At 36.1% G+C, this 26,049-nt stretch overlaps 1 protein-coding gene across 1 annotated transcript; it reads right to left on the bottom strand.

Annotated features, from left to right (window-relative positions):
- Positions 1-1,387: 1,387 nt before the first annotated feature.
- Positions 1,388-1,891, bottom strand: LOC145689581 (uncharacterized). Its single transcript, XM_081763761.1, has one exon. The coding sequence runs from the start codon at positions 1,889-1,891 to the stop codon at positions 1,388-1,390; it is 504 nt and encodes a 167-aa protein (XP_081619887.1).
- Between the last annotated feature and the right edge of the window lie 24,158 nt (positions 1,892-26,049).

Below are 26,049 nucleotides of genomic sequence, written 5' to 3'. Positions count from 1 at the left end.
TCAAATCTGCTATAAAACAACGAGTACTAACTACATAGAAAGTGTACATAGCTAGGATCTCATATTAAAGTGTATACAGTGTGTTTCAAAACAACACCGACAAAGTTTGGGAGGTGATTCTTGACACCAAGACAAGACGGAAAGTATAGACCAACCTGGGTCGAGAAATGCTTCCTTTCAGAGTTATACGCAGCCGAAAACATGAAGAAATGAAGTTTAATGGTTAATAGTTCCAATACTATGGGACCTGCCGTAGTCCGGTCAAGACTTCACTTGGAAACTAATATGTGTCCTATCCAAAAAATACATGTTTCAGAATCCTAGAGTACTCACGCAACAATTTTTATAGAGGCAGTTTGGCTACGGGCATATAATTTGAAATACTAACTATCTCTATACAAATTGTTGCGAACTACTGCAGGATTCTGAAATATGGATATTTGGATAGAACACATACAAGTTCCTAAATAAAGTCCTCACCCGACTGCGGTAGGACCCATAATGTTGGAGCTGTGGACCTTTAAAGTTCATTTTGGCATGTTTTCGACAGCCTATACTTCAGAAAGAAACATTTGTACACCCAAGTTGGTCTATACTTTTTATCTTATCTTGGTGTCAGGAATCACCTCCCAAAAGTTGTCGGTGTTGTTTTGAAACACCCTGTATATGCAACCTTGTATACAATAGTATTGATGATGAGAAAGAGCATTAAATACCAAATGAACAATTACTACTGTTATTAGAGAAAGAGTTGAGTTTCAGTTTAGCATCCCTTTTAGCACCAAGAGTATATGACAAATGAATCTACTGATTAACGTGAAATTCGAAACACACTAGCTTCCGCCAGGATTCGAAGCCGGGACGTCAAAGGCGAGTGCGGTAACCGCTTAGCCACGAAGGAGCTCTAAAGTTACAAATGATGGGTCAAGGGGTGTAAGGGGCGCTCCCGTTTTGGGTACCCAAATGGCAACCGCACTTCCTGGTGGTGCATCCTAGATACTTCATTAAGTGTAATGTAGACTATCGAGGTTCTGGCAACTGGTGACACAAGGATAAACGTGTTATAGGGTAGGTAGGGGAAAATCGGATCACCTTTGCAGAAAACGTCAAGTTGGAAGTTTAATATGCTTCTATTTAAACGAAAGATCCGGGTTCGATTCCCGGCGGTAGCTCATGTGGTTCGGATTCCACGTTAATCAGTAGGTCCACGTCTCATATAGCCTCGCTGCTGAAAGGGACGCTAAAGTAAAATCAACTCAACTCAACTCTATTTAAACGAGAAGTACATATATAATACTAAGTGAACCTTCATCTAATAGACTATAATGAAAAAAATTTAAATTTTTAGTTCTTACCCCAAAAATTTAACTTTGTAACAGCTGATAGATCAATCCGATTTATCGCAACGTTGTGGGGTAAATCGGATCAGTGTTGGGGGAAATCGGATCACAATGATTGTGATGTGTAAATGCCGCAGATAAACTCTTTTTGCTGCCTGCTGATTGAAATATCCCTCTAATGGCTTAAAAACACGAACATCAATCGGCTCCACAACATGTGTTGTTTGAGGTGGCAACAACAACACTTCTATATCATATTTTTCACACACGTCTACTACAGACAGGGATGTGTGCGAATAATATCCATCCATAATTAAAATAACTTTACCAGGACTTCGATGTTTCTGGAGATGTTCCACCCATTTCATGAAAACCTCCACCTTCACCCATCCTGATTCTGTCACACACACGTCGGATCCTGGTGGAATACCATCGCGATATTCAACTTTCACTCTCTTGCCCTTGAAAATAAAAAACGGTAGAATGTAAACTCCTGTTGCTGACAAACGAGTTAGTACCGTCATGATCTCTCCATTTTTCACATTTGTCATCACTTACTCTGGGATCGAACTAGGGACTCCTGGAACAAGAGGAGAATGCTCTCCCACTGAGCCACAGTGTCCCCTATAATCATAGCAATATCATATAAGAGAGTTTTATTTAAAAAAAAAAAAACAATTATATAGAGACAGGTAGTTTCAATACTTCTTTAATCTTCTTACAAACATCTAATGCAAATTACAATCCGATTTACCCCACATTGCACTTTTCTTCTTTTTCCTTCTTTACACAGTATGTGTAGTAATTTTTGCACAACTTGTTGTACAGCCTAATGATGCATGCATCAGTCAAAGAAATAATAGCATTGAAAACCAAACATAATACACAATGAAAAGTTACAATTCCTATATTTTTTGCCACTCAAAAAACGCACGTCCCTAAACAATGCTGTCTAGAACTCTTCTGGCGCCAAATCAACAGGGTCTTCCGTTAGTATCCATTTCTTCTGAGAGGTGGCCCTGCAATGCGCCCCACGTCGATGCAAAAAGTATTCTTTCAACGTCCAATCACAAGGTTTTTTTTTTTTGACTGATCCGATTTTCCCCTAGTTACCCTAATCAGAGGGAATAAAAATGATGTTTCCTGGGTTCGTTTATTTTATGGTAGTCTCTGTGTGTGCGATTGTGTTTACGTGAGGGGAACAAATGACCCGGATGCTGATGTCCCCATTAAAAGCTAATAATAATAATAAGAAGAAGAAGAAGAAGAAGAAGAATTCTGGTCAAGTAAGTTAGTGGTGGACGATATTGTGTCCATCGTACTCTCGGTTCCTCCCACATTGCCATTCCAGCAAATTCTTCCATCGTCGTGGCTCTCGCTATGCATCTCCACTCTTCAGTTGTAATTATTGTTGCTGACGACATGAGAAACAAAAAGATGTCTCGTCTTCTAAATTGTGTATAAATTTCGTTTCGATCCTCGAAAAATTATCTCTGATATCGTCTTGAATCTCGAAAAGCTTTCCAGGGATTGCACGGTGGATCAGTGGTAGCGCGCTTATCTCTGGTACATGGGATCACTGGTTCGATTTCCAGACATATAAGTTTGTTCTGGACAATATCGTGTCCGTGGGTTTTCTCGGGGTTTTCTCAATGTTTCCTTCCATTTTCTGATTTCACCATTTCTTTCATCATTATTCATTTACTTTAATTATCGACTTCCTTAGCCTTAAAGACATAAACGTGGGACGTTAAACTGAAAGCTTTTCATTTCATTTTTTTATTTCGAAAATTTTTCTCGTCTCGAAACAATTTATCGTTTTGTTTCATGAAATTTTGTTCCAAAGAACTAACGATTATGCTACCATTAGAAGGTCTCGTGCTTGAACAATATTCAAAAATTTCTCTTTTTCCTATCTTAATTTGAGGTTGCTGAATTCACTGTGGAAATATTCGTTCGTAGCGTCACGAGAAAACTTAATTATGTATGATCGTAGCTCTATGGATTCTCTGGAAGCCACAGTGGCTCAGTGATAGAGCGTTTACCTCTGATGCTTGGGCTCCCGGGTTCAAACCCTGCTCCCGCCAAGTGAACTTTGTGGTGGACAAACACCGTGTGCGTGGGTTTTCCCGGGGTTCTTCCGTTTCCTCCCACTTTCTTCATTCCACCATTTCATTCATTTCTCATAATCACCGTCTCCTTCAGCCTAACCGGCATAATCGTGGGACGTAAAACTCAAAGATTTCATTTTCATTTTTTTCTATGGACTCTCTATTGTTGCTGGGAAAGAAAATCGAATTAAAATTCAGAATATATGTGTTAAGAGCCAATTCAGTATTTCTCACGAAACAAGAGTTTTTCTAAAGGTAATATTTATGATGTCATTCAAAATTCATTGAAATAAATAATTTAAATATTTATTATCTTGTAACATATGTTAGAAACTTACGCTTCAGCAATTCTCAGAATACTTTTAAAATATTCAAGAATAATTCAATCAAAGTACAGAGTGCTTTTTAAAATTTTGATGTTATTATCCTAGGTCTTTTTATTCGCAAATGGCGTGACAACCGCTCAGTAAGTAATATAAGTTTAAACAAGGTAATGCCACTAGTAGCATGTAACTAGAATGGAAGAAAGTAGAAACGCTTTCAAAGTCATGACTGGAAGACCAATCGGAAAACGACTATTAGGAAGATCTAGGCGCAGATGGGAGAACAATATTAAGATGGATCTCGCAGAGATAGAAATACAAAGTAGAAACTGGATTCAATTGGCTAAGGATAGAAATCAGTGAAGAGCTTTTGTGAACGTGGCATTGAACCTCCGGGTTCCATAGGCCATAGAATTAGTTTTTTTTAGTTAGGTAATATCACTAATAGAATTCACCAGTTTTGTAACAAGACACTTCAATTCAAAGTCACTGAAACAATCGTTCATCGCTTTTGTAAAAATTTTGTCGCAATCCCGTCTCTCCTAATTCCCTGCATTTAGCGACTTGTTGCTCAAATTGGCAACATTGATATTTGCTTCCTTTTCACTCACCTGTTTGCAAACATATGAAATTTAGTTAAGAAAATAATCCTACATTTCATATAATTTGACACGTTAATTTAGATGTTATAAATACAAATGACTGAAACATTATAGAATTACTTCTTTTAAAGCAGAGGAAACTAATTAATTTACTAAAATGTGGTAAATTTAACTTAAATAATTAAATAGATAAACCCTATTTAAATGTATTGCATTCTTCCTGCTACCCTGCTGCGTAGGTACATGACGTCATTGCAGTGTAATCCCAACTAGAAGATCGTGTTATTTCAACTAATATGAATGTAAATAATAGTAACAAACAAAAAAGTTGTGAATAACAGAATAAATCATCAGATTAATAACGAATTTGCCTCACTGTTCTCTGCGAATGTACCTATATGATAAGCTTACCACCTACAAAGAACTTTTATCTCAAAACAGAAACAAACGTTTAACAGCTTAAGTGCTCAGTGTTGTTAAGTACAACAGCTTTATTCTTCCTTCCTTTCTGTGTTTGACGGCTCGTATGGGTGTATAATCAACTTTCTCTTTCTCAATATATATATATATATATATATATATATATATATATATATATATATATATATATATATATATATATATATATGTATAGATAGATAGATAGATATAGATATAGATGTAGATATAGATAGATATAGTAATGCACGTGGTCCCTATTAACTTGTTATAGAATAGTAAAAAGAGTAGTCGTCAAAATAACTGAGGGAAGTAGCACTTTTTATGACTCTCTTTCGGTTTACTTTTAGCACCTTCTCTCTCTCTCTCTCTGTGTGTGTGTGTATGTATGTGTGTGTGGGGGGGTGTATGTGTGTGAATGGGTGGGTGGGTGAGAGGGTGTGCACTGGCGCATATCCCAGGGAGGATGAGAGGGACATGTCCTCCAATCTAGGAACTGGGAGACTTTGCCCCTCAATAATCGCATTTGAAAAGTGCTTTTTGGGGATAAGTGTGATGATTTGTATTCGACTGCTACAAATGAAAGTGAGATGAAATTGGCTTTTCCATTTCACTTTAATATAAAGCTTTGAAACTTAATTACATTAAATTTGTCATTAATTATTGATAGTATATAGTTTATTTTCAACTAGTTGTTTAATTCATGTAATGATTCCTATAATGCTATTGAGATTATCATTATTTTGCTCAAATAATAGGTGTTGTTACGTCATACAAAATTGATTCTCTTTCTTCTTAGTTTTGGAAAAGTCATTTCTATTATTATAAAACAAGTGTTCTAAAATTTTGATGTGGATCACTGTGGATGCCTAAATAGAAACATACCAATTATAAATATGCATGTATTCAGATTTCCAAAAGTGTTCATGGCACTGATTTCTAATACAGATATGTACCACTACTTCATCTACATCGCCTGACATATAATATACAACAGGCTCACCTCAGAAATCAGATTAGAGCTCCTTCGTGGTTAAACAGTTAGCACACGCGCCTTTGGCGTGAGAGTGAGTTGGATTTCCGGCGGGAGCTCATGTGGTTCGGATTCCACGTTAATCAGTAGGTCCCGTCTCATATAGCCTCGCTGCTGAAAGGGACGTTAAAAACTCCAAATCAATTCAACTCAGAAATCAGATTCATCTATCGTAATATGAGACTCATCTCCCCCCATCCACAAAAAACTCAAATCTGCCCGCCTCCCGATGCTGAAGACAACTCTGCTTCCGTGACCCTCCACAGTATTGTTTTTAATTTCATAGATATTTTGAACATCGCTAAAAAATATGTGGGAACGGTCTTACCCGTCCCCCTCAATCTTGAAGACAGATTTGCGCCGATGTTTGTGTGTGTGTTTTGAAAACTGTTCCTAAAACTGCTAACCCTGATTATAATTAATTCTACAACATAACAAAGATTAGTATTAAATCTAGTAGCTTACCTAGACATAAATTATTTTAAAATTGCATTCAATAAAGTACAAAACACCACCTTGGTATTTGAAAATTACGTTAAAAGCGCTTAAAATTCCAGTAAATTTATTATACTAACATAATGATTTAGAAAATCGCAAAATTGTTATGAAAACTACAGGGGCTAGGTTCCTTACCCTAAAACAAATACAAAATAAAGTGAAGAAAGACAAATTTGATTAATAAAATTATACATGGAATGACTCCGGGGTTGCAATGACCAAACTGTAGAGTTATAAAATAACCACTAGAGGCATAGTTGGCTCTGCAAACATGTTGCCTTTGAACCGCAGTAATATGTGGGAAAAGCTATGGAGATTGAGACAGCTATTTGCTGATCGGGACTGTATGAAGTCTCCTCGTCTGAAGTTCCTCCTTAATAAATATGATTTTATTAAATGGCAAAATGAAATAATACATGAATTCCATATAATAAAATTAATATATAAATATGTGCACAGCCACAACAGTCTTCAGCTAACATCTTTATCTTCACGTACCAACCACCAACTTTAACCTTTATCGCCCCTCCTTCTCTTTTTTTTCTACCATATCTTATAGTACGCCCCACATGATACAGTTTATTCTCACTCGTTGTTTAAACTTACGTTTATTCCTGTATTCAATTACATATAACTATTCTATCAGGCCTTGTTTCCATTTTGTACTAATAGACAATAACACACTGAGCAAGGCTATGTGATAATATGTAAAAAAAACAGTATCACGTAACAGTTTCAACACAATAACTATGTCTTCATCAGACTTCCACTCTTTCTGGCTGCTTGGGAGTTGGTTATCACTTATATACTCTCCGGAGATCAACTTTTAATTAGGCTCCGCCCCTTCATTAAAAAGTAACACTTGTGTGGCTTTCTCTTTCACATTTTAGCTGCACACGTGTCCAATTAAAAGTTTACTTTTTTCGTTGGATACATTCTGTCCTCTAATTATCCTTATTTTCCTTATTAATTATTCCTCTTTCTCTCTTCCTTTTATTTCTTCTTCTTTAAGCAGAATCTTCTCCCACTCTTTATTTATCAAGAATCCTGCATTTCAATTCATCACCTTGTCTCCTGCTCTCATAATCTCCCTAGCTTACTTCCATTTTCTCACCAAAGTTCTGTTCTCTACTTCTATGACCTCGGCTCCTTCCCACCCTATCCTGTGGTTTGTCTCTTTGTGATGCTTGTATATCGCATTGTTGTCCCTTTCCAATCTTACATCATCCTGGTGCTGTTTAATTACATATAAAAATGTTCTCTTCTTTTTTACTAATTTTAACACGTCCAGATTCATTTTCGTTTCAATTCAACTAATTTTTTCATTCTTCTTCCTCACATTCACATTCCGAGAGTTCCCAGCCTTTTATTCTAATTTTTCCGTAATCCTCATTATTCTGTTCCAGAGAGTACAATAATCTATACGTAACATTTTATGAGTCTTGTTTTTCAATTCTTTACTTAAGGACCTACCAAATGGACTTCCCTTCCTCCTAAATACTTCTTTTGCCGTTTCTATCCTTGCTTTTATTTCACGTTTGCACTTCGTATCTTCATTAATAATCCTATCCAGGTACCGAAAAGTAGTAATTTGTTCTATATTCTTCCCTCGTACTTCTATATTTGATATCGGGTGCTTCATTTCACTCACCATTTTGCCTTTCAAACGTTTATTTTCATTTCATGTTTCTTACAGCTTTTACGCACAGTTCCATAGTGTTGGGCACTTTCAATGTCGTGATAATGGATTTCAGATAATTAGTATCAAAATAAGCAAAATTTAAATCTTTAGACAAGAAAGAAGTTCTCTCTGTCTTCCTTCTATAGTCTTTCTCTCTCTGTCTCTCTTTCATCTTTTCTCATTTTTCTTTTTCTTTGAAAAGAGAGAGAAATCCTTTCCTTCCCTTTTTGTTCTCTTTTCCTTTTTTCTTACAAGTATATCTCTTTCTCTCTCTTCTTTTAAGAAGGTGAAGAAGAAGAGGAGAGAGAGAGTGCTTCTTTTTCTTCAACCGCCAGAAAAGAGAGAGATTTTCTGAGAGACCTCTCTTTCTTTTCCTCTCTTTCTTTCCTTCTTTTCCCTCTTGTATAAGAATTAGGGAAGAAGAAAAGAAGGACACATCTTTCTTTTTACTCTTTTTGGTTTTCCTTCTTCTTCCACCTCTCTCTCTCTTATCATTCTTTGTTCACCCATTCTTCTCAAAACTTCCTCATTTTTCTTTATTTACCTTTCATTCTTTTCTTTTCTTTTTTCTTTATTTTTTACAAAAGAGAGAGAGATAAGAAAGAGACCAAAGAAAGAAAGAAATTTTGGGTCTTTCCCATCTTGTTCTCTCTCTAGTTTTCTTCCTTTCTTTAAAAAGAAAAAATGGAACTCTTTTATCATACGATGATCTGTATCGTGTCTTTTTATGCAAGTGCTATCCCGTATACATAAATATATTTCTATTCAACCTAACGTTTATGTATCATTGATGATTTCAGACGATTTCTCCTGGAGCAGGAATTCCAGCATGCAAGAGGTTACAGTAGTACTGTGAAAATACTGGTAACCCGTATGGAGCATGATCAGAGATTTGTCTCGGGAGGAAATTTCGTTGCTCTGGGGAGCAATCGCCCCTACCCAGCCATCCCTTGAAATAATCACTGCCTAAGATTATGTTCTGTAGTCTGAGAGAAATAACACTGTTCAACAGTGAAGTTTTTACAGAAACGAAAGTGGCTGTTCTTTTTTTAAGTTTTGGTCGCTGAACACAAATATCACAATATCAAAGTGACTTTGTAGTAATTGCACCTTCTGCATTTTCCATGTAACGCTACAGAAAAAGAATTGTAGGGGTAAAAATATCTGTTTTAGACACGCCGTTTCTTTGCCTGCCTCCTGTGAGGAATATCTGGAGTATCTCTCGGAGTCATTCAGCAGAAATCCGCTAACATGAAAACGAACCACTTTCCTGTGCACTGTTGTTTCATGGCAGAAATGTCCTGGTGGAATCACTTTCCTTGTTCGTCACAGGAAGATCCACAATTCACTAAAAAGACATCTAGGTGAGAATGGAGGAAGTGCATTTTGAGTTAACATTTTGCTGCCAAGTTTTTGGTAGGCCCACAGCAATTCTTATACTAACTGTTTGTAATTTTCAGCAGAATGGTTGCCCAAGAAATTTGTACACACAGTCCGGAAACGATGCCAAGCACGTAGCTCATCAGAACTGAGAACCAGAAATGTAAAACGGCATTAATGTCGTCACTGACTGACTTACTGCTGATACAACAGTCACAACTCTGCAATGCAAACTACTGCTTGCAGCGCTGCCACGAATACTATTCCAGACGTTAAATGGAAATGCTTGTAACAATTACATATCGTTATTCATGACACTGTTATACCAGTTGCTGATAACATACAGTGTTGCTAAGTCGAATAGACAGCAAACACTTGTCAGGTACGAAACTTGTACCCTGTAACAGGATTGTTTCAAATCACATACTTATAATGGCCCATAGTGTTTTATGTAGAACGTAAAACGTTAATTTACTCCGAAACCTGAGCCAGAAAAGAATTTTAAGTGTAATTTTCGTGTTCAGCGGCCAAAAGTCAATAAAGAACAGTTATCCTCGTTTCTGCAGAAAAAAAGAAGAATTGTTGAACAGTTGGGTGCAGAAGAGGAACGTAAAATAAACTCCTCGCACTGGAATGTTTCGATGTAAAGAGTTCGTGTATTTGAACACACACAACTATGAAACATCCATAATTGTTCAAGATTAGTGATTCCACTAATCTCAGTTAACCCATTACTTTCATAGTGTATGAAATATATGCTAATTACGAAGGACGCACAATAAGTTATCTACCTAGAGAGGAAGGGAGAGGCGGAACACAATGACGCCTGACACGCAAGCCAAGGCCACTTGGTTCCGCAATTTGAGGTCAGTCGGAGCAATGCAGTGGTCGGGAGCATAGTGTTTGTGTTATGCCGCATAGCGAATGTTTGCCGGATGCAGCTGTCCCAAGACTTATTGGACATCTTTGAGGAGGACCAGGACAAATTCCTGGCTCAATTGGTGACAAGACACGAAGCCTTGGTCCACCATTGGGATCCTGAGAGCAAGCAGAAGACCATCCAGGTCCACCAACGAGGTGCAACAGGCTGTTTTCCAGTGGTTTGGAGGTCACGACAAAAGCTTTTTCTTTTCCTCTGGAATTTCTTCGCTGCCCACAAAATGGCGACGGTGCATAGACCTCCATGGGAATTACATCGAAAAAACAGTGATTAGCAGGTGAGCCTATCTCCATTCCTTCCTGCTTAGGTAAATAACTTATTGGGTATCCCTCGTACATATGAAATTCTGCAATTTATTTACAAACTTTTTTTTCTCTTAATATGGTCAAAATGACCCGGTGCTCTTTTTGATGTTTAATCTTTAGGAAATTGGAGATTTTGCTTCGGAAATGATGTTTGCTATATCCCTAGTTTCTCACATGGTTCTAATGTGCTTGAAGTTTGTACAAGGGCTTATGTGTACAAGAACTTATTTGTACAAGGACATATGTGTACCTCTTCACAGGTTTACTATTGTAATCAAAGAAGTTAGAATTTTATTCAGAATTTGTTTGCTTCATCGCTATTTTCTCACACGGTCGTAATGTGCTTGAAGGTTGTACAAGAGATTATGTGTACAAGGAAATGTCTACTTGTTCATAGGCATGCTATTGTAGTAAAAATACACTATTGATTGCAATTCAGAATAATATTTCATTATTCATATCGTAACTTGTTGTACAAAGGTGAATTTTAATGCTATTAGAAATTATTAGCAACAAGTAATAACGTACTTTCACTACAGAAGTACTCTACATTATCCCCCTACGCACATTCTTTACACAAAGACACAGTATGAACTGTGCAGATGAATCTTTGACATTTATAGCAGACAGTAGACGTTTTCTTATCCGCTGACGTAGGACAAACTGAGCATCGCTTCCTTTTCCTTGAAATTCCGGCACGGTCTTCTTGTGGTCCTCGTGTTATACCACATCTTCTCAAAGCATCCACTACACTTCTCTTCAAGTCAGGAATCAGCACACGCCTTTCCATCTGAGGTTCCAACATGTCATGCACAAGCTCTTTCAGGAATTTTCTGCGGCGGTCAGTAGCATTTCCTTCGTAGTCAGGATTGCAAGGTATGTACGTTATATATGCGTTATTTCCTCCGACATCTAGCCTGTTGAAAAACAAGGTCATAGGCCACCGCCTGGTTTGCCTGTTTGTTGTGTATGTGCGTACCAATTTATCCATAATATCGACACCACCCTTGGTTTTGTTATAAAATGTTATTATTTCTGGCTTTTTTTTGGCACTTTCAGAATCTATTCAAGCATCTCCATGCATAGAAGATAATAAAATAACAGCCTTATTTTTCTTTGTTACAAAACTGACCGTTGTCGCTTCTGGAATGAAAACAAATTCAGACGAATAAATTTGTCGATTTTTAGCTGGTAGCATAATTGTAGGCACTTCCCTCCTGTGTTTCCTAATTGTTCCAACTAAAGTAATCTTATTACGTAACAACTCTTTAGCAAGAGATAAACTTGTGAAATAATTGTCTGTTGTAATATTTCTCCCTGGAAAGTTCTTCAAAGATTCAGATAGCTTTAGAACAACATATTGTGATAGGTTAGTTTGTACTTGCTGCCCAGGTTTGCGACCTGTGTACACCATTCCAATGTATGCATAACCAGATTTAGCAAAACACATCCAGAATATTTTGATTCCGTATTTCTCTGGCTTTTGAGGCATATACTGAATAAAACTACATCGACCTCTGTATGGCAGCAACTGTTCATCAATGGTTAGATAAATGTCTGGAATCATAGCTTCGGAGCAATTCTTCATGAACATATCCCATACGAAACTTATGGCAGCAAGGCGGTCAGTTTTTAGCCTAGTATCCCGTGTACGCTTGTCATCAAATCTCATTACTCGCAGTATATTCAAGAATCTGTTTACCGACATGGTAGCTCGATAAAGTGGGTTTGCATACATGTCAAGAAACAATTCTTTTACCGGTACATCCCAATTTCTTTCTAGGCCAATAAGAAGAAGTAATCCAAGAAAAGCAGTAAGTTCCACCATATCAACTTCTTTCCACGTAGTTCTTTTTTCTCGAGCAACGCGTTTGCCTTCTAGATTTGTACACAGTCTAATTTCTTCCAACAAGTCTGGTGAAAAGAACATATCAAACACAGCTTTAGGTGAAGTGAGATGAATGTTTTTGACAGGTCCAGGATTATGTCTTACAACGTTATGTACAAGGGTTTGACTTGAAGTACGGGGACTCGTGTTCCAAATAGTACCGTCTTTAGAAATATATCGACCGTTTATATCATGACTACAAGAGGGAATGGGCACATCGTTAGTAGTTTCACTTTCACTGTCGTCCGTAGATTCACTTTCATTATAGGAATCCTCTTCATTACTCTCGGGAATAACAGTTACTCTTTCTGCCTGTAGCTGTCCAATATCTTCCGTGTCACTATCGTCATCCTCACTTGCATCTAACAGAAGTTCATCTCTTATAGCCTCATCTGAAAGTCCGCTCATTTTCGCAGTCTATATTTCACCTCACAAATAGACGCACTAATACACAAGCTGACAACAATTCTCAATAAATCAAATTCACAGAAAAATATTTTCTTCTTCTTTTTCTTCTTCGTCTCTTCATTTCCGCATTTTTGACCTTATGTTGCTTTAGAGAATACAAGTGTTAAAAAGTGAAATATATTACTGAAAATAAAGCAAACTAAATTACGGGTCAATTTGACCCACCAAATGTAATTACGGAGCAAAGAGAGAAATTAGTTTTCCCCCACTCCATATTTGGTGATACTAAAAAACTAAATATCAGGTATAGTAGACAAAAGATGAATATGAGATGTCACAAAGACTGGTTTTATAAAAACATCATTGACTCGTTTAGAAAAACAAAAGAAACAGGTACCGGGTCAATTTGCCCCACAAAGTGTATCTAAAGGTTAAAAGTCTTTAAAACTTCTTGTAACAGTCTGACACCTTTTGCGATTTATCAAGGATTCTGGATCTCTGGGATTCTCTTATTAAATAAGATTCTGGTAAAAGATCAAAATGCCACTTAATTACATTGAATAAAAATATACTATCGAAATTCAACTAACATTTTACAAGTATTTTCTGAAACATGAAACAGGCACATTTCAAATAAAGACAATAAGTATTCATTAATTCATGAAAGTAAATTATTGCATGGAGGCTTTCCAATTGCTTAGCGCGCAGTTTACGTTTCCAAAGCTCTCAAAAGACATACGACAGATTAATTCCACATTCATACAGTCTGATTTGTCCGATCTTCTACTTAAGGAAATTTATAAACTTGTGACGATAATGTCACTTTATTCAGTCTCTTGTAAGTTATTAGTCGGAGACTTTTCCAAAAGTATTAAGTAGAGGAATTCAACTTTCCGCGATTGCACTTCGTGGGGAAACCAAAGGAAAATCCAAAATTCCAAAATAGGAACTTCAAGGAAAATAATCTACTTTTTATAAATAAGTATATAAAATTCCCTTTCTATAATAGTATTTACACATGGAGTGATGAGCGCGTTTAGAAAATACATTTTGCAGTGTCGTACTGGTGAAATTGCAAGCAAGGTATTGGGTATATATGAAGCTACCGGAATAATAGAACGCCGTTTCTCTACACAAAGTAGGAAAAACCGAATCAGAAGAATGGAAGGAAACACGATAGATCGTGTGCACACAGAAAAAAAAAATAAAAGAAAATTTAATATTTTCAATGTATTGTTAAGGTGGATTTGAAAATGAAATTCTTTGTGGCTTGTGCAGCTACGGAAAAGCATTGGACTGTAACGATGGTTTCTAGTTACTACTAAGCCGTCTCGTTCATACTAGTTCTTTTGTGAGAAAGGAAAGGCGGAAATTATTTCGCCAACCTAGTTTGCTCGCTCTGTACAGCAAGTGCTGTAGGAGATGTTTGTTTTATTTTAAAGCAGGATTATATCCAGAAAAACAAAAATAAAAGCAGAAATCTATGCAAATATTATTGTGCCTCTGCATTTTATAAGTTCAAATGTTAGTTGTTCTACCTTTATAGCAAAAAAACTGTTCAAATAGTAATTTATGTTGAAACCGGATGTAGTACTAAATTTCTATAGCTTCCAGTTTTAGTAGAGATATTAGAATGGGATGGATCTTGGAACGCCTAAGTGATTGCAAAAAATAAAAAAAAAAACTGTTTCTCACGGTCTATTAGCGTTTTTTGTTCTCTATAAGTACCAACATTAAAATCAGAAGTAATTGGTGGAGGCCATGGTGACTCAGTGGTAGAACGTTCCCTTCTGATGCATGAGGTCATAGGTTCGATCCCAGCTCGCGCCAAGTTAGATTTGTGGTGGACAAAAAACTGTGCATACGTAGGTTTTCTCGAGCCCCCCCCCCTTTTTAAACACTTTCTTCATTCAACAATTGTATTCATTTCTCATCATTACTGTCTCCTTTAGTCTAGCCAGCATAAATCTGGGACGTAAAACTTAAGATTTCTTTCCATTTTCTATAAGTGATTGGTTTCTACCACTTGAATAGAAAAAGTAGAGGGTACCTATTCTTAGAACTATAAATCGATTGAAGAAAAAAAACGCTCCTCGCTTTCTCTTATCGTGTTTGCTCTACGTAGATCAATATTGAAGCCGGAAGTATAAGTAGATTCCTATCACTTCCGGTTTTAGTAGAGAGATTACAGTGAGGATGGAATATATTCCTGGGACGCTTAATTTATTGCAAGAAAACGCTTGTCGCTGTCTACTACTGTTTCTGTATTATTGGGCCGCTTAATTTATTGCAAGGAAACGCTTGTCGCTGTCTACTACTGTTTCTGTATTATTGAGACGCTTAATTTATTGCAAGAAAACTCTTGTCGCTGTCTACTACTGTTTCTGTATTATTGGGCCGCTTAATTGATTGCAAGAAAACGCTTGTCGCTGTCTACTACTGTTTCTGTATTATTGGGCCGCTTAATTGATTGCAAGAAAACGCTTGTCGCTGTCTACTACTGTTTCTGTATTATTGGGACGGTTAATTTATTGCAAGAAAACGCTTGTCGCTGTCTATTACTGTTTCTGTATTATTGGGACGCTTAATTTATTGCAAGAAAACGCTTGTCGCTGTCTATTACTGTTTCTGTATTATTGGGACGCTTTATTTATTGCAAGAAAACGCTTGTCGCTGTCTACTACTGTTTCTGTATTATTGGGCCGCTTAATTTATTGCAAGAAAACGCTTGTCGCTGTCTACTACTGTTTCTGTATTATTGGGCCGCTTAATTGATTGCAAGAAAACGCTTGTCGCTCTCTACTACTGTTTCTGTTCTATGGCAATTAACGTTAAAATCTGAAGTAGTTGATTTGCGGTTTGATAGAAGTAATATTGATCATGAGATGAGAAAGAAGGTATTTTCGTTTAGTCTCGTCTCGCAAATATTTGTAGATGTCTCGTTTCTTGGTAGGCTTCATGTCTCGTTTCTGAATTCTTTCGTCTCGTCTCGTCTCGTCTCGTCCCGCAAATATATACAGGGTGTAACATAAATGCATGGCCAAAAGTGACGAGGTGATTGCAGACATCCAAATAAGTAAATATTCACCTATAAACATGGATCCGATGCCGCTTCGTTTCCGAGATACCGGGTGTTCGAATGACGAGTCTCTCCAATGATTCACTATGGAGATGGGAATGAAAATGTTCAATATTGCAGGAATAATACAACCAAGTAGAATTATGCCTGTGCAAATACATTTACACCAATAAAGAAAATGAAACTAATCAACATTTCATGTTATTGGGTTGTCAGTGTTGCCAATCAGGTGCAAAGGGTTATGTTTTCAAATAACACTAGACGTCCACACGTTAATATATGATTGCTAACATCAAAACATTCCTAAACGTAGGACGATTCCGCTTCGTTTTCGAAAGGCAAGGCGTCCAAGTGTGAAGTCAATTAACGGTTCACAATAGGAAACAACAGTACCAGGTGTGTACTAGGCTGGCAACACTGACAACCCAATAACCTCAAATGTTGATTATTTTCACTCTCTATGTTAATGTAAATGTATATGCACAAGCATAATTCCACTTGATTGCATTATTCCTGCAATATTGAACATTTTCATTCCCTTTCCCATAGTGAGCCATTGAAGAGACTCGTCATTTCAACACCCTGTATCTCGGAAACGAAGCGTCATCGGACCCATGTTTGTAGGTGCATATTTATTTATTTGTATGTACGCAATCACCTCGTCGCTTTTCGTCATGCATTTATGTTACACTCTGTATATATACAGTGGACCTTGGGCAACACGTGACATGCGCTTGTCGTGTTAATCTTGATTGCTGAATTCGAATCAGCATCCATCAGCTCCAATAGGTTCGTTCCCATGTTTTCAATATTACTTTCTTTTTTTGTTTCAAATCAGTTTTATTATTATTATTCTCGCTTGAATATTAAAGATTTTCTTTTGGATTTGTGTCTCAAGTCGTTGGTGTATTTGATATTTCTTTGCGTTTCTCCGTAATTGCTTCCAAAGCTTCGCCTCTCCTTCGTTTACTTTCTGGTGTCTGTGACTTTGAAAGTACCACTGGAAACTCTTTTATAATATCCACAAATGCACTTTAATTGAAACAGTCATTGCTGCTTGTCCCTTCCATGGCATTTAGGATACTGCGCCATACGTTAAGCACAACAAAATGACCGCGCGACGGATGGGAGAAATGAATAATCACCCCTTTTATTGATACAACTCTCTGCTACGCGCAGAAGAAACGCGAGTAAACGTTCATAAATCTGGAGCAGTCTAGACCTGAGTAGTGGCTTGTTTTATTGATACGAAATTGAGGGAGGAGATTACTCCAGGTGCAGTTACTCCGATTCTCTAGCAGAACTCCTCAGAAGTAGTTACTCATTTTTATTGATATCACCCAATGGGGCGGAAGAGAAAACCTGAGTTCTGTATTTACTTACTTCTTGCCCCACCCATACCATTAGAAATACACTTTTTTATGTCCAATCACGCCTCTTATAAATATTGTCTGACCTTTTAGTGCTGACCAGGTTACGGTTTGATAGACAGGATACGCCACGAGAAAATTAACTGTCAAAACACTTTTAAAGTCATATTGAATATTTTGAAATGGAATCTTTAAGTTTTACGTCTCACGATTGTGCCGGCTAGGCTAAAGGAGACGATGATGATGAGAAATTAAGGGAACGGTGGAATGAAGAAAATTGGAGGAAACTTGAGAACCTCAAGAAAACCTACGCACCCGGTATTTGTCTACCACAAAACTCACTTGGCACGAGCTGGGATAGAACCAAGGACCCCGTGCACCAAAGATGAACGCTCTACCTCTGAACCACCACGGCCTTATATTGAGTGTTTTAAATCAACTGCCTGACCTTAAATTTTCCCTGTGATATATATTATATGTCAATAGTAACCGCAAGTCTTCGACGAACATTCTGCAGCAGTTGTCTTTATGAGAGAAGGAAATGCATGTGAAACATGACCCCGGCAGTTAAACGTATTCACTCCAGGATCCCCGCTCGGAAGTATTGTGTCCTTCGCAGAAGATATCATTTGATTTTAATATCGCAAAGAACTTCTAAAATTTTCGACACATAAAACCATCATAGAATCCATTTCATCATTCCTACAAATATAATAGTTTAGAAGAAGAGATATATTGGGATCGTAATTAAGTATAAGTTGTTTGTCCCTTAACAATTAGTTCACAGGTTTTGGTATGAAAGTGCCAGGTTCTAGCCTTGCTGCTGAAGGTAGAGGTTACATTTTAAATAAAGAATATCTATAAGACGTGGATCAACAGTTATCTATACTCGTTTTTTTCTTCTGAAGGGCTAGTTTATGATTGTGGCTTCTTTTCGAGTTTTATGAAGTGTTGTGTATTTTTATTTTGATTCCTCTCATTTTTTCTAATAGGCTAATTATTATAAGTTGAATTAGTAGTAATGATATTAATAGCTAGAATAATGAAATTTTATATTGGTGTTCTTGTTCATGCAATGTTGACGTGACTGCAAGAAAATATACAAACTTTACTGTTATATACCAGCACTCTTTTGTTCAAGTCTCTCTTTCACTCATCTCTGCCTACGTGCTTTATTGGCGTCTTACTGGCAGTTCTACTACTGCTTACGCTCTGCCAAATCTCTCTTTCTTCTTTCGCTTTGTGTTTCACTTTTTTATCCTTCAGTAATTGAGATGTGGCTTTTCGTTAGGATGGTATATTTTTTTATATCCATCTCACGTTTTCCTTGATATTAAGGAGGTTTAAGAAACAACACGTACAGATACATTACATGCAACACACACGTTAACATACGTATTTCCTTTTCTGTGCGGCTTATCTTTTTATTCTGCTCCGGAATTTATGGATCAGTACGTGCTGATTCTTTGCATTCATCTGTTCTTCACTTTATATCACCTACATTGTGTTATACTTATTCAATAGGAGAACATATTTGGTCACGTTTTCGTATGCTGAACTGTTTGCGCATACCAGAGTACCAGACTAGTATTCAGATACCGTAATCTAGACATTAAACTTGAAGACACATGCTTCTCCGCACACGGTCCATTACACAATTCTTAATGCCCCGGTATGTTTGTCAGAAAATCAATACTTACAAATTATGTTAGTGTACTAATATTCAGTGACCCTCTACGTCCTCAAGGCATGTCCTTCATTAAAATATTTTTTTTCTTATATAAATGATGCACTTTGTATACATATATTTAGTTGCTGTCTAGTTTAAATGTAAAATTTTCGTCTATCTCAAATGTTTTAATGACATACTCTCTGTATTGATCCTCCTTATAAACACTTCTGTCTGACATCAATAATTGTCTCTTTCAATAATATTTACCACATTATTATTCGTCTCTTTCAGTAATCATTATCACATTATCATTCGTCTCTTTCAATAATTGTTTTTACATTATCATTAATCTCTTACGTTACTCATTATCACAGTATCATTAATCTCATACAATACTCATTATCACAGTATCTTTAATCTCTTACAATACTCATTATCACAGTATCTTTAATCTCTTACAATACTCATTATCACAGTATCTTTAATCTCTTACAATACTCATTATCACAGTATCATTAATCTCTTACAATACTCATTATCACAGTATCTTTAATCTCTTACAATACTCATTATCACAGTATCATTAATCTCATACAATAATCATTATCACAGTATCATTAATCTCTTACAATAATCATTATCATAGTATCATTAATCTCATACAATAATCGTTATCACAGTATCATTAATCTCTTACAATAATCATTATCATAGTATCATTAACCTCTTACAATACTCATTATCACAGTATCATTAATCTCTTACAATACTCATTATCACAGTATCATTAATCTCTTACAATAATAATTATCACAGTATCATTAATCTCTTACAATAACCATTATCACAGTATCATTAATCTCTTACAATAATCATTAGCACAGTATCATTCACCTCTTTCAATAATTATTATCACATTATCATTCGTCTCTTTCAATAATCGTTATCACCTTATCATTCGTCTCTTTCAATAATCGCTATTACATCATCATTCGTGTCTTTCAATAATCACTCATCTCTTTTATGATCATTCGTCTCCTTCAGCCTGCTTCAACAAAATGAAAAGTACCAACTAGAAGCAAACGACACATTTATTAGCGCCACTACTTTTTTCTCAATTTTTTTTTGGAAAACTAACATAAGAATTTACCCTCAAACATGTAATCTTGTGTAGTTTGATGTCCTCTTATCACTTTTAGGTCGTATATCGATTAATATATGGACAAGTTAAAGTCATAGTGATGGTTTATTCCATGTCAAATCAGCTAGAGCACTGCGCTTCAATGTCTCAGATTCTCTTCAAATTTTTTTCATACATAAATGCCACTGAAGTTATACTAAATTATTTTTTTTTTTTCGATTTTTTGGATGAGAAACGGGCCGGGTAGAATTTTTAAAAAAATGTGAACTTTGCTTCATTGTCACCATTTGGCACTTAACATCATGGAACTAAATTACCATAACTTCACTATTTTTGACGTTATTGGGCTCATCCAGATCTCAAATGAAAGCTTAATTCTTGCTCTTTTATCAGATGATAAGTAACCTTGCAAAAAGTTACACTGTCAAAACATTAATTGGCATACAAATCAGATTTTTTTAAATTTTTTTTTTACAAATTGTGCCATTGCTCAAAAGTAAAACTATGAAACTTCTGAAACTTTTTTTTTCATTCATCTTAACACGTACATGGTATGGTTAGAAAATAAAAAGGGTGTTTTTTGTATTTTTGTAATTATTATTTTTTATGTATGGAAATATACAATTTTAAGTTTTGTTACAGATTGTGTCATTGCTCGTAAGTTACAACTATGAAACTTTTGAAACTTTTCAAATAGAATCATCTTAGTACATACATGATATCGTTAAAAATAAAAAGGGTACTTGTGGTATTTTTGTAATTATTATTATTATTATTATTATTTAGGTATTTTACATGTATGGAAATATGCAGTTTTAAGTTTTGTTACAAATTGTGTCCTTGTTCGTAAATTACAAGTGTGAAACTTTTGAAACCTTTTTATAGGATCATTTTAGCACATACATGATATGGTTAAAAAATATAAAGGGTGCTTTTGGTATTTTTGTAATTATTATTTTTGTGCAACATACTGCAATTCATGAATTGCTCTGGGCCTTCTATATTCTACTGGCAAGAAAATGAAGACTTTTGTTGGATACCTTTTGAAAATATCATCTGGGAAGTTTCTGTTCCATCTCTTACAAGCCAATCAGCCCGGAATTACGTAACTAAAGGCAAAATTAAAAGAAGGCATCATATCATCAGTGGAAAGACTGAGCTGTAAAATATAGAACACAACATTTTGTATGTAAATCTATGTAATTCTAAGAATTATTATTGTTATGTATGTTTATTGTTTACTCCTATGTACATTAGCCTAGTATTTCTTGTTTCTGTTGATAGGGTTTGTAATAATTACCCAACCCCATAACATTGCTAGGCCTATATTTTCCATTCACAAAACCGCAAGATTATTACAAAAAATGTATCCCTTTTTTATTTAATCATACCTAGTAAATGGAAACTAACCCTATAAAAAGTAAAAAAAAATAATGCTAGTAAGTGATGGTACAATTGGGGAAAAAAAGTTATACTTAATCATACTTAAATCATACTTAAAGTACAAAAATATAATATTTTGGTAATACCAAAACTACACATTACACCAGTTCTATTTTTAAGCATACCTAATATTTACTAAGATGATTATTTGAAAAAGTTTCAAAGTGTAACAGTTGCCACTTCACAGTAGGGATGGCCAAAATTTTCCGAAATCAAAAATTTCACTTTCCGGATTTTTTCCGAATTCCAGATTCTTCCGAATTCCGAATTTTTTCCGATTTTACTTTCCGGAATCCCAAAAGCAAAAATTCCGGAATTGGCAATCACTACTTCAGAGGAAAGGCATAATCTATTAAGAACAGTAAATCTGTATATTTCTGTACATTTAAAACACAAATAATAATAATAATAATAATAATAATTGCAAAAATACCAAAAGCACCCTTTTTTATTTTTTTAACCTAATCATTTATGTGCTAAGATGATTCTATTTAAAAAGTTTTAAAAGTTTCATAGTTGTAACTTACGAGCAATGGCACAATTTGTGAAAAACTCTTAATTCTCGTTTGTATGCCCATTATTGTTTGACAGTGTAACTTTTTGCAAGGTTACTTAAGATCTACTAAAATAGCAAACATTAAGCTTTCATTTGACACCTGGATGAGCCCAATAACTTCAAAAGTAAGGAATTTATGGTAATGTTAGTTCCATGATGCTGAGTGCCGGAAAGTGAAATTGAACCAAAATTCACATTTTTCAAAAAAATTTTCCCCGGCCCATTTCTCATCCAAAAAATCGGAAAAAATTAATTTAGCATAATTTCATTGGTATTAATGTATGAAAAAATTTGAAGAGAATGTGACACATTGAAGCACGGTCATGTTTCAAAATTAGGTGATTTGACATGGAATGACTTTTATGTAAGTTAAATTTTCTTAACTCAGAAGATAATGTACTAAATTCGGGGAGAAACCAGCGGTTTACTGCCATCTATTGGCAGTTAGGTTTTCTGGTAGCAGATTGACTTACCTAGATCTGGTTTATGAGGGGCTTAAACCACTGTAGGTTTAACCTGTCCATATGTCTCATCTTCGCGTTAGCAGTTAAACAAGAATTTTAGAGTTATGCATAACTTCCGGCTGCCTTATTAACCATTATGTACTGTATGCTGTTGTTTCGCTAGTGCCGTAATGAAAAGATTGATGATATTATATTGAATTGCATTGAATTGAGTTTGACTTTAACGTTCCTTTCAGCAGCGAGGCTATATGAGACAGGACCTACTGATTAGCGTGGAATCCGAACCACATGAGCTCCCACCGGAAATCGAACCCGAGTCTCCCACTCCAAGCGCGCGTACGGATGAGGATATATTCCAGTATCAGTATCATATTACTAAGTAAGGAGCGTGGTTATCATTCAGCATCTATTTTTAAGTTTTAAATAATCATTTCCTCTGAAAAACAACGCATGAGGATTGTACGAAGAGCGTTCAAAAAGTTTTGCACAATAGGCCATAGCTTTTTAATAGTTGCACTAGATCCGAAAGATTTTTGTGTGAGTGTACTCGTGTATTTATGCTGCAGTTGTGTAGCAAACTTTCTTTATCTGTTTACAGATACACACACAATGGGAAAGGAAATAAACAGCCGCATCCACCAACGGTCGGTTATTGAATTCCTGTACAACACCAGTAATTACTCAGCCACATCTATTCGACACAAATTGTTTCATGCATATGGGGATGAGACATTGGACTTCAGAAATATCCAGTAATGGGTACAAAGGTTCTACAGTGGCATAATGTGCTGGACCAACACAGTACGACAGACCATCGACTGCAGTGATCAACGTTATCAAAGACCACATTGACAAATGTGTAATTACAGGACAGCTTGTTGAAGCGACTGGGTTATCTGTCGGTAATAATATAACAGTAATACAGTCTTTAGGTTATGCTCACAAGCGAACAGAAACAAATTTTATTTTCTTGTGTGCGATTGGCAGAGCAAGTGTGAGATGGGAAGTGTTTGTTCAATCCTCTTATAGTCCGGACCTGGCTCCGTTCAATTTATTTCGTTTTGGCCGTCAGAAGTCCCATCTTCATAGTACGTAGTTTGCCAGTCACCAAAAATTCATTGTGTGTGTGTGAAACAGTGGTGTAATAGCCATCATCCGGCGTTTTACCAAAGTGCATTGAGTAACATGCGTATGTACATAAAAGACACAAATAGATTCACGCAAAATTTCATGCAACTATTAAAAGAGTTACGACCCATTGTGCAAAACTTCTTGAACGCTGTTTGTAGTATCACCATATAATTTTGTTAAACTCAATACGAGGCGCATTCTGAAAGTAACCTCCAATTGGTCACTGTGCATGAAGTAGTGCGGCCAGCGCTACCATCTGTGCGCAGATGTGCGCAGTAGATCAGTCTGCATCCAGCCGTGGTAGAGTCTGATCACTAGTTCCACTTTCGTAGGATCTCAAAATGTGTTGGTGCAATAAAAAAACCTGCAAATTGCGAAGTGCGAGCTGTTATACGTTTTTCTTATAGCAAAACAATATTTGGCAGCAGCTGCTGTGTGTGCCGTGTATGGATTAAGTGTAATGAGTGAACGAGTTGTTCGCGAAGAGGTTCATTCATTTAAAAATGGACGAACATTCATGATGAAGAGAGGAATGGTAGGCCACCAGTGATCAGTGATGATGAACTCATCCAGAAAATGCTCCGTTTCACAATTTTGGAGCTATCCGATGAATTTTCACAAATTTTCAGGACTATGTTATGTATCATAGTGTCACAGAGGTTAGTGCTGCAGGAAGTACTTTGGCTCAAGACACAGGCGGGAAGTTTTGATGCTGATGGAATTTCTAAGCTAGTGCAAGATATGATAAGTGCTTGAATGTTTATGGAAACTATGTTGAAACGCAAAGCAAATATGTAGTTTTCAGATGTATATAATAAATTCTTCTTATCTACTTTGGTGTTTCTTTCTTAAGCAATAGGAGGTTACTTTCCGAACGGCGTTCGTAAAATATATCAATTGTTATGTCTTATATTTGGTCCTTTAATCCGCTGATGTTTATGTTCATTGTTCTCTCCTAAGTTTGAACCTTATAGAAATACAGAACGTTCTTTAAAGTATTGCTATCAATGAATTGTACTTTAACCCTACTTTAAAAATTGATCCTTTTCTTTGCTATTCTCTGAGCGATATTGTTGGCTCTTAAGTGAAGCTTGACAGCGAGGTAAAGCTGTAAATGGACTTTGAAAAAGGGTAGAAATAGAGAATAAAGACTTTCATAAAGCTCCCTTTCTTCCCTTGTCATACCGTAATAACTTTGATAAATGAACCACGCAATGTTATTTGCTCAATTTTACTATTAGTCACTGCTTGTCTCCTAAATGGGCATTGCATTGTGACATACGGACATGGTCTCCATTTTTTTTTACTGAGTCATGTAAACGAACTAATCGATCATAGCTCCTTCACTGTTTTAAATTGGGGTACTTATTCTGTATTTCTTTTCCATTTTGTTGTTATTAACAGTCGACAAATTGTTTTGAAGAGGTGTATGATGATAACGCTGTATTATTTTCTGGTTGGCTGGCAGCACTGGAGTTTTGCATAAGTTTCAACACCGAGGCTATATCAGAAGTGGGTCTAAAGGTATGGTGTGGAATCTGTACCATTGTAACATCTTAAAATTTTAATGCTTTCCCACTTGGAATCAAATCTTGGATCTCGTGCACTAAAAGTGTACGCTGTAGCCATTTGACAAGTTGGGAAGGCATATGATTTTCTAATTTGCCATTTTAAACAGGAGAATGTATTAATCGTTTTGGCATAGGTGAACTTAGGATTTTGATACAAGATGTATGTAAAATCCGAGATTCAAGTGTGATATACATTCCATGTAAAACTTACAATAGCATCTTCTGTCAACATTGAAACTACATATGATGGAACCTACTGCTAAAATGGTAGCATTTTAGACTTTTTTGACCCTTTTGAGATATGTACAGGGTGGCTCATAGTTATGAATATCATGTTTGACTAACTGTGGTATTTGTAATTCTGGACAAAACGTTTTAAATATGGCAACATTGTATAGCGGGGGAGTGGTGATAACGGTTGTGTGCGTTTGTATTATGCAACAAGCAGTTACGCGCTAGCTCAATCTCCGTATTTCAAATCAACTGTCTTCTTTCTTATGAAGTGTTTTAAAGGAGAAAGTGTATCAGCATTACACGCAATTTGGCCGAACTACGGGAACCTATCACAGAGGAGTTCCACAAGATACCAGTATAGGTCTGTCAGACTGCTTGTGACAACGTTCTCTTCGTCTCCAGGCACGTATCGAATTGGATGGTGCCTTGGTGAAGCATACT

The sequence above is a fragment of the Thermobia domestica genome, chromosome 7, assembly GCF_964235325.1.
Source record: "Thermobia domestica chromosome 7, izTheDome1.hap1.1, whole genome shotgun sequence".
Taxonomy (NCBI): domain Eukaryota; kingdom Metazoa; phylum Arthropoda; class Insecta; order Zygentoma; family Lepismatidae; genus Thermobia; species Thermobia domestica.
Note: the sequence above shows the minus strand (reverse complement) of the source record. Positions and strands in the feature narration are given on the sequence as shown.

Excerpts from the sequence above, each read along its gene's own strand:
- LOC145689581 (XM_081763761.1), bottom strand. The coding sequence starts at position 1,891 with ATGACAAATGTGAAAAATGGAGAGATCATGACGGTACTAACTCGTTTG.